We start from the raw sequence: 9,990 nt of genomic DNA on the forward strand, positions 1-9,990 counted from the left end.
ATTTTTAAACTCAGATTGTTCTTTTGTTTTTTATCCTTACGCTTTCAGCTTTATTATTATTATTATTATTTACTGTTTTTTTTACTTCTATTCACAATTGGATTTCGTATTAGTTTTATATGTTCTAACGTTTTTGCTGTATTTCTAATTGATAAATGGTAGTAGTTATCAAAATTGCTTTTGCTTTGTATTCTAATTTGGAGTCTAGATGTTCTGTTTTTCTATATGAGCTCTGCTTTTTCTTTTTCATATTTGTTAATTAAAAGTTGGTAGGGATACCTATAGGATTGCAAGTGATCATGGCCTAACTATCGTGGGATTGGTTTTGGCATTTTCATGTTGTTGTTGTTGTTTTTTATTTTCTTTTTTTTTTTGGTATTTTAATTTCTTTAATAATTTTTTTGGCTTATAAATTTTGACAAAAGACAATATCAAAGTTGGAAATTTTTTAGATAAAATATCAACTTACACAAAAAAGTTTTGCATTTTTTATAATCATTAATTTTAATAACTCAGAAGATGAGATTAACTCTTTTTTTTTTCTTTTACTTAACTCTCTTATCTCTTGAATCTATTAAAATCAATTATTAAAAAAAATATAATACCAAAAACTGATAAATTAATCCCTCTCTTTTTTTTTTTTTAATATATATACATAGTTTACTCATAATGGCCATTCGTCAGCTAAGCCCAACTCAGATGAGATTTGGTAATTGTCCTTGATCCCAGGCTTTGCTCAAAACATCAGATGAAGAATTTAAGATTGAAGAAAATCTTGTAGCTTTGGAAAAATGGCAGATCTCTGCTTTCCCCTCAAACTGTGCACAAGAACTTCATTGCCATGTTGGATATGGCTTTTCTTTGCAATCAATACCCCTTTAATTTAGCATGGAAATTGAGAGAATTATTTAATTGATACCTTTTAAAGTCAAGATGAAATCAATATTTAATTTTTGAAAATTTGTATTCCAATATTTGATTCAATTATTGATATAAGTTTCTCATCCAAATATTTAATTCAATATCGATCCATATCTGTTTGCTCGAATCAAAAAATTATTGGAGCTTTAAACGTTGTGAACAAACAAAATTACAAGTGAGTTCAAAGAGTATTCACCTATTAGCATATTATGTATTGGATTAAAGATTAATTAGAGCAAATTAAGAGCACATGTGAAGCTTAGAAAGATCTGCAGCTGATGGTTAATTGATAAACCAAACCACCCACCCTATCTTTACTTCCGAAAAAGGATAATAACGCGAGAAAATTCAAAAAAAAAAAAAAGAAAAGAAAAGAAAAAGGTTAAGCATTGACGAAATAGATAAGACACGGTTCGTTCTTACTAATAAGCCAGGTTAATAGATTCAAAGCAATTCCGAACTCCCTTAACTTTATACCACTCTTTTATCTTCAGTACTAGGCTCTGCTGCTTGAATTGGATTTCTTGCATCTTTCGCAATAGCAACGGTGCCTTGAGGAACCCCTACATTTTAGACGGTAATGAACACCATAAGCATGCTGAAGTAGAACATTTCTTATCAGTTGCAGAATCATATTTGAATCCTGAGCCGATTACATTTATTTCCGTGCTTACAAATAAAAAAAAAAAAGAAGAAAGCAACTCATTTGGAATTGGACACAATAGAACATGTTTTCTAGGTCATGCTAGGGAAACCACGGAAATGCACCAAAATGGAAACTATATACCAAGGGAGGAAGTAGAAAGTTCACCTGCTTGTGTTGAGATTCGTTCACCAGAACCAGTTCCTTGACTAGTATTACCAGCAACACTTATCCTCCCTCGAAATTCCCGCGAGAATGCCATGCTACCCACTGCTTCAGGTTCTCCACTAGGTGAATAATTTTCACTAACTGGCCTCACAGCAGATTTAGGAGAGTAAGTTGTCGACCAAGATCCTCCATTTGATCCAGCCAACGCCATTATGACATCTGCCTGAAGTGACAATGCAGCAAACAGGTCATGACCAGAAATGTATGTTAAGAAATTCAGGATACAAAATACCTGACATGACACAAGACATGAAAAAATACCAATGAAAACTTCTAAAAAAAATGGTAAAACTAGAAAAGTGACAAGAACCAGCGTATGAAAATGTTTAGCTTCAACGGCTCAAAGCGGTAGTATACAATAACAACTAGATACCGTAGAGAGGCATAATTCATGTGTTTAACTAAAAGATGGCACACAGGAAGCTTTGGAATTCGTTAACCTGTCGTTTAATAGAACTAGCCTTGCTTGGTACCTTCAAGAGAAGCATATACTTTATTCAGGGAAAAAAAATGTGCTTAAATAAAAGGCCTTTTTTTACCAAAATAAAGATAATTAAAAAAAAAAAAAAAATGCAATGATGTTAGAATTGGACGAGAAACATCTGTTTCCACATTCTCAGCAACTCATCACATACCGAGTACAGACATTATACCCGAAGATAGATGTACAACTATGTTTTATGAGAAACAAAGAGCCCCTTGCCACTTTTACTAAAGCACAAAATCATTTTTGAAATAAAACAGTACTCCGTCCCATGACAATTAAAAGTTGAAGCATATTAACTATAATCATTCACTGAGATAACTAAGAGTATGATGAACACTGGTAATTCACAATGGCCTAAAAAAACCTCTGCTAAGTAATACTAGAGAAAGACATACTCCTTTTGCTACAAAACAAATATGTAGAGTTTTACAAGTTAAAATTCAATGATTCACAAAAGAAATTTAACTTCCTTATAGGCCTTGGCATTCATATATGTCAACAAGACCAACTAGACCACAGACCACTAGACTAAATTCCGAAAGAGCTTTAGTATAAGTGGGGTCCTGCACAGTAAAAACCTTGCATGTCATTAAACTCTAAGTTAAAAAGGGAATCTCTTCAGTTAAGGAGCTCTCTCTTTATATTGATTTCACATTTAGCAGTCAAACTCCTACGGTAAGGCCTTCACTGCCTCGTATTATTTGTATACCTAATTATAGGTAGATTTTATATAACTCAATACGCAAGTTTCAATCTCAAGGAATGGGGCAGAAATGAGGCATAGGAAAGAACAGGGGATCCAAGATGATTGTGCTCCAAACTAAAGCTATCACAAATTGGTGACAAATATTGGAAAATAGGGGAAGGGCACATGACTGAATACACATTAGTGCCATTTCCATTTCAATAAGAAATAAATCCAAAGCCCCTTAGCAGAAGAAGTAAATGAAGAGAATTTCAGATAAAATACTGGACATCAGATGCCAAGTGTAATACGATTACACAAAATTAATTACCAAAGAAGGAGAGGATGATTAAAGTGAGACTAAGACCAAATGATGGATAAAACGGTAAATTAACAAGACATAATATTAATTGTATATATAGGAAAAAATAGCGGACAACCATTAATTATTATACCAAAAGCTAATCATTCCTCAAGTGAAGAAACAAAAAATAATTTAATATCAGTAGACTTTGCAGCAAACATCAAACTTCCCCAAGGAAAATAAACAGAACATAACGACGGAATTTCAGTCCCCTATAATAATATTCCCCTCTATGAAGAAAGTTGAAGGATCATAAATGTCCTTCCACTCAAATGGCATATTTTAGGATTATGTATAGCCATCAAACATCACGTTTGAAGCAGTGAACAGAAGTGTAACTGAAAACTAACCATCTTTGAACTTCAAAACTAAAATCACAAAAAGAAAAAGGGCTTCCCATAGAAATATAGCTCCAAATGGAGCTCAACTCACTGATTAGCAGACATGATCCACCCATAGTAAAAGCCAATGTGAAACAACAAAGTATAACGGTCAATATAACCACAGACAAGTAACTCAAATTAGCAGAATTATCAAAAGTTGCATGCAATTAAAATCTTCTACAGTAGCAAGTGATACCAGGCTATCAGACAACCTAGCCATATCCACAGTAGAGCATAACTGACTTCCCAAAAAACATAAATGCAATCCTCTTTTATATCACCACAAAAGAGAGCAAAGGGGCTAATACAAGCTAAGACAACTTAAAACTGAAGTTGCCATGTATTATTTCAAGGCATTGCTCCAATGACTTAGCGCTAGTATCTCAAAGACAGAAAATTGAATAAAAAAGGAAACACCAGTGGAAGAAACTTTGGAAAATCTCAGTTGCATTCAAATTCCCAAGTCTGCAATAATCTTCAGTTCTCAAATCAAAATCTCAATTTCTCAATAATCAAAGGTAACAGACAGGTCCTCGTAATTATATGTATGAGCAAATGTAATACTGCAGTTCATGGCCCACATTATTAAATCCCAGATAGATAGTAAAATCAGCATGTATGAAGCCCAAATAACAAAGCCCTATTTTGTAAATTTCCACCAAAAATAAGTACACTTAAAACTAGGCAGCAGTCCTCCACAACTAGCCTTAATGATAAGAGTATTTATGTGTCTAAGGAACAATGGTAGCTCCACTTCCTAGAGTAATGGACTGCATAAACTCAGGTTATGACAGGAGCAACATGAACAGGAACTTTACTCCACTTTTCTATACCATGTTTAAGTTAAAGAACTCCTGAATATAAGTGTCAGGTCTCTGAATTTGCAAATTGTGTTTTGTTAGTCCTATATTGGTAAAAAAGCAGCATTCTATCATTTCAAGTAGTTGGCCACATCCTGTCACCCTAAACAAGCTACTTGAATCAACAACATATTCTGGAGAAAGAAGCATATCACAGGTTCATCCCTCATATTCTCGAAGCTGTTGTGGATACCAATAGAATCCACAGGAATCTCTTCTGATGTTTCTGAAAACATGACGACATATCAAACTTTATGAGAACTTCTAAGCTTCAATACACATAGTTAAGAACGCAGCTCTACACTCATGTTACATTATATATGGTCTTAAGCTCAACAGTCCTCTTGTGCAAGACATTCACTCAACCAGCAACAGAGAAAATTGAAACCTACATGCTTTTGCAATTCTATGGATTATACAATGTCACTGCAATATCAACTTAGCCTAGCCAATCTAAACGTAAACACTCAGCTAGATGAAATATTTGAATCAAATAGAGATCATAAAAAGCATGCACCACAAGCTTTATCGAAACAATTGAAATTAAAAAACTCAAGGTCCATTGGCAAACAACAAGAAACCAACCTTGTTTGGATGCACGTCATCAAAGACATGAGCCTGACCAGCATAAAATATAGTCATTTGCCGGCTGGCAGATGTTAATCCTTGTCGACTGAGAACAAAAGAAAATATAGCAGTCATCATCTATATATATTTTTTTCCTTTCCAGAGCCAACAACCAAAAACAGAAACAAAGACCATATTAAATTCACCTTGGAGGAACTGACGACTCCAGATCAGAAATATGAGCTCCAGACTTTGGCCTGCTCCCATTTGGCATTACCCCAGATGAGTTTTTCTCAGTGGAAACACCACTTGAATTAATATAACTCAAAATTCCAGTGCCTTTAATTCCAGTTCTAGATCCTTCATCAGCAGCTGCCTGAGAGATAACAGAAGGACCAACATTTGTATCCTTGAACCTGTTTGAAGATACTTGAGCCATAAAAGGCACAAAGTGACCACCACGTGATGCATTCTGAACTGCAGAACCTATCATGGGGACAGACCTCTCCCATTTGGAAGAATTGCCTTCAAGTCTGCTACCGGGGGGAGGATGTAATATAAGAGATGCAGAAGAAGGTCTCATTGACTGCATACCAAGAAACACTTCATCCTCATTGGACCTTCTAGGTCTCTCTCCCCCAGCCCCATTGTGAAGCATCTGAATAAAAATATAAAGAAAAATATTTAGTAAATGCAAATAACAACAAATGGAGCTTCTGTCTCTCTTAGAGAAGACATGATAAGATATGACAAATACCTTCATCAAATGCAAGCTCTCAAGAGATTCATGACCCATAAAGACCGAATCTGGATTGCTTCTCTTACTTCTTACCAATCTGTTGCTTATCTCTGGCCCAGATATTTCACTCCTTGGACCATAGTACGGAATGCCCTCAAGATGATTTCCAACCTGTCTTTCTACTAATTGATGAGAAAATGGATCAAACTTTTATTGTAATAGGTAGAATCCCATTTCAGAAAACATAGGTACTTTCAGGCATCTTGCCACCTCAGCAGTACAATCACAAGAAACAAGGTTGAATATTAGGAATGTCAACATACTGATGTAAAAAAGCATATCATTATAAGCAAACGCACAACAGGTAACCAGCAACACGTAATTGCAATTTTGTAATGAGATGTTTCTGAGGAAAAACAAAAACTCGTAGCATAGACGCATCAATGGCTTTTACCCGCAAGAGATGACAACATTAGGTAAAAAGCTAAGACGTTGCGCAGCAGCATAGAGCAGATGAAGTCATCACACATCATAAAGGGTTAACCTACTTTAAAAAGGCAGACAAATCATAGAACTAAAAATCCCCAACTGAAAGTGAAACCATAACCGCTTATTTTAAACAGCTATCTATCTAAAAGTAAAATAAGGGAACAAAATAACCAGAGAAAATAAAAAATGGAGAGAGAAGGGATGACCCTGGGGAGGAGCTACCAACCCCATTGCTGACCTCACAAAAACTAATCCACCATAAAGACACCAAACCCAACCATAAGAGTAAGACTTGCTATTTTAACAGCTAAATCAAGCTTTTTAAGTCTCAAGCAGAGACCAGAACCAAGAATCAAAACTACCCATCAAACCACACAGCAAGCATCATACTTTCCACATTCCGTCATTCCCTAATGAGCTATTATACTGTGAGGTGTTTCACATGAAAACTATCCATCAAAAACAACAAGGGAAAAAAGAAGAAAAAATGAAAAAAAAAATACTAAAAACCCAAGTAAAAAACTCAAAACTAAAAGCAAAACAACCCATTTACATTACAGCTTTGAAGAAAATGAAAAAAAAAAAAAAAGGTTAAAGGGAAAGATAGGGAAACTAACCAGAACCCAGATCAGAGGTGGAAGAGATGGGCCCACGGCCAGCACCACCACCGCCAGAAGAGGCACCAATAGAGGCTGAAGCAGAAGGGGAAGCCTCCGAAAACCTTGCATCATTGGCCTTAGGGGCCAAAACGACAGGGGATTCTGTAGCTTTCATGCCCAGGAAATCATGAAACATTGTTGGCTTTACTTTTTGGTGTTGCAAATGGGTTGAAATGTTGTTAGTGTTGGCATTGTTGGTGTTGGTAGTTTTGCTTTGTTGAGCCATTTTCAGTACGGCCATTTCACCATCATCACCGATATCTCCACTTCATCATCATTCTTCTGCAGTTGCTACTGCTGCTCCACCATAGCCTACCTTCTCACTTCTCTCTCAAACTCTTTAGTTAAAAAGAGAAAGAAAAAAGTGAAAAAAGAGAGCACGATTTTTAAAAAAGAGAGAGAGTGTGAGAAACTCAGACTCAAAGTCCTTTTAGAGAGAGAGCGAGAGAGAGAGCATTAAAAAGCAAAAGGTTCTCTTTTTGGGGGTTGTTCTCTCAGTTTAAATTGGGTTTTCTCTCTTTCTCTCTCTTTCTCTCTCTGTTTGATTCGATCAGTGTCCGAATGTTGGGTTGTTTTGTTCTCCAGCACAAATGTCTTCGTTTGTGTTTGTATTTTTTCAGTTCTTTCTTAACGAGAGAGAGAGAGAGAGAGAGAGAGAGAGAGAGAGAGAGAGAAGTGAAGTGAAATACGAGGTGGGGAGTTTGGTAATTTTTGTCTTTGCAATTCCCCTTTTTTTAATTTTTTTTATTTGTTTGGTTGGGATATATACTTCTTGAGAATTGTGCAATCACCCCAACAAAGATTTTGCTTCTATTTTTTTTTTTTTTTTTATAGTAAGATTTTGCTTTTATTGGAAGGTGGTAAAGGGTTTAACTATATGGGGTGCTTATTGCAATCTGCAACTCCTTTTTTAACTCTTTTTATATAAAAATAATTTACCACATGGATTTCAATTTTTTACAATATTATAATTTTACTTTTAAACTTAATATTTATGTTTACAAACTTTAAAAAAATTTCTTATAGTACAAGTAAAAAAAAAGTATTTTGTTAAATGTTTATATTTTAGTAAGTAAATTAATTGTTTTGGAATGAATGAAGAATGTTATTGGCAACTAATGAATCACAATGATAATTAATTAAAAAATCAATCAGAATGATTATTATTTTTGGATTCTGTACAAAGTTAATAATAATGTTATTTGTCAACATGTGTTTGACATTTTCAAATAATTATTTGTAAAAACTAAGTATTAATGAGGATTTTAGTCTTTAATCTTGGGAAGTGCCATAACTAAAGCAACTTACATCCATGATTAACATGACAGAATTTAAGGAGTGTCAATTTCATTCATTTCTTGAAAATCATGTTGTGACTAAGATTATTTAAAGAATGTGAGATGGTTGTAGCTTAATAATTTAAACTATTATTTTTTATTTTTCGTAATAGAAATTAAAAGATTTTTTGAACAAATGTATGCACTTTTTATAATTAATAAAAATATCAATCATAGTAATATTATTATCATAAATGTGATAGTTGCCATTTAATGTTATAAATTATAATGTACTGAAAAAATAAATTGCTTTAGGCAAATACTAACGGGTGCCTATGGACATCCATTAAAAACATTAAAAAATTGTTATTAAATGCATATTACAAAAGCTAATCACATTTATAATTGATGATAAATGGTTAATTAGACAACTACGGATTGCATTAACCTACTAGTATTTAATTCATTAATTACGTCCTTTCTTCTATATTTTATTTTTAAATTTCACTTAATTTTTTATTTTCTATTTTTTTATAACTTAATTCATTTTTATTTGAAATCATCTTTTTTTTTTTTTTTTTATAATGTTAGTTCATCTCAAAATGTTTAAGAATCACATGTGTCATTTTTTTTTTACAATTTACTTGTAGGTTGTAGCTTTGCTTTTTTATATTTGGTGATTCAAGCAATCTTTTGGAAATTTGATACTATTACTTTTCTCTTGTAAATAGAGAGATTACTAAGACTTGAGCTACATTATGAACAACAAACAACAATCTGACTTCCCTTAAACATCTCACCTCCACATTCTCAAACTTGAATATAAAAGCTTTTATCCATGATTTAAGCTCTAATTTTTAAAATTTGTTTTTGAAAATAAAATTTAATGGCTTTTCATGAATTTGTACATTATGAAGTCGATAATGAACTAACAATGAAAATATCTTTTAATGGTAAAATAAAGAAAATGTATTTTTATTTGTTAAAATTGTAAAAGTGTTAATGATACCTCATCATTTCAATTAATTTTCTATAATTAAGAATTGGGTTTCATAATAAAAAGCATAAATGAAAGATGAAAGTGCATTTTATTTGAGAAGAAGAGCAATTGAAAAGATAAATCCAAACCAACACTTTGAAGTTCAACAAGAAAAATTGAATAAAAACAGCATTTGTCAATTATAAATGCATGCAAATGGAGGGATTGGAAGGCAAAAAGTGAAAATTATTTGGGGAGTGAAAAGTGAAGATGGAAATGGAGGGGTAAAAGGCAAAACACGTGCAAAGGAGGATTTTGAGGGCAATACGGAAAGAGAGAGAGAGAGAGAGAGAGAGAGAGAGAGAGAGAGGAGGGGAATGGGGAATATTGTTGACTGCTCCCACCATAATTGACATTGCCATTGCAATTGCCATTGCCTATGCTTACCATTTGCCAATTTCCACTTGGGCCTCCGTGTAAAGCACCTCACTTTCTTGTCTTCTTTGTCAGTTAATTTCTCCACTCAAATCACTGTAAATCTAAAAAAATAATAATTATTATTATTTTCTTTAAAATTTCACTGAAATATCATATCTTTTATGTATGGCTATAAGAAAAGGTATTGGCATGTCCATGTAATGCAATTGATACTGTTGACGAGTTTCTGTGTTCAATGTGAGTTGGTTGAAAGTTTAGTTATTGAATTAGT

At 33.4% G+C, this 9,990-nt stretch overlaps 1 protein-coding gene across 3 annotated transcripts; it reads right to left on the reverse strand.

Annotated features, from left to right (window-relative positions):
• Window positions 1-1,290: 1,290 nt before the first annotated feature.
• Window positions 1,291-7,746, reverse strand: LOC111286406 (protein TIFY 8-like). 3 transcript variants are annotated; one of them, XM_022876343.2, is made up of 6 exons: window positions 6,984-7,746; window positions 5,896-6,056; window positions 5,345-5,796; window positions 5,157-5,244; window positions 1,733-1,955; window positions 1,291-1,484 (listed from the first exon to the last, which is right to left on the reverse strand). In XM_022876343.2, exons 1-6 carry the CDS (start codon window positions 7,264-7,266, stop codon window positions 1,393-1,395), a joined length of 1,299 nt encoding a protein of 432 aa, XP_022732078.2. In that variant the 5' UTR covers window positions 7,267-7,746; the 3' UTR covers window positions 1,291-1,392. The 3 variants fall into 3 exon arrangements, with proteins under 3 accessions (XP_022732078.2, XP_022732077.2, XP_089618564.1); XM_022876342.2 differs by having other exon boundaries at window positions 5,896-6,059; window positions 6,984-7,731; XM_089762438.1 differs by having other exon boundaries at window positions 5,896-6,048; window positions 6,984-7,659.
• Window positions 7,747-9,990: the final 2,244 nt, after the last annotated feature.

Source organism: Durio zibethinus, chromosome 6 (genome assembly GCF_047325235.1).
Source record: "Durio zibethinus cultivar Kanyao isolate XHJ-2024 chromosome 6, ASM4732523v1, whole genome shotgun sequence".
In the NCBI taxonomy this organism is placed as follows: Eukaryota; Viridiplantae; Streptophyta; class Magnoliopsida; order Malvales; family Malvaceae; genus Durio; species Durio zibethinus.

What these genes read in the sequence shown, in the direction of transcription:
- LOC111286406 (XM_022876342.2), bottom strand. Translation starts at nt 7,266, where the DNA reads ATGGCCGTACTGAAAATGGCTCAACAAAGCAAAACTACCAACACCAAC. An exon ending in CACCTCTGATCTGGGTTCTG is followed by an intron (nt 6,060 to 6,983) that starts GTTAGTTTCCCT and finishes CTCATCAATTAG; the next exon opens with TAGAAAGACAGGTTGGAAAT. An exon ending in ATGACGTGCATCCAAACAAG is followed by an intron (nt 1,956 to 5,156) that starts GTTGGTTTCTTG and finishes TTGTCACTTCAG; the next exon opens with GCAGATGTCATAATGGCGTT.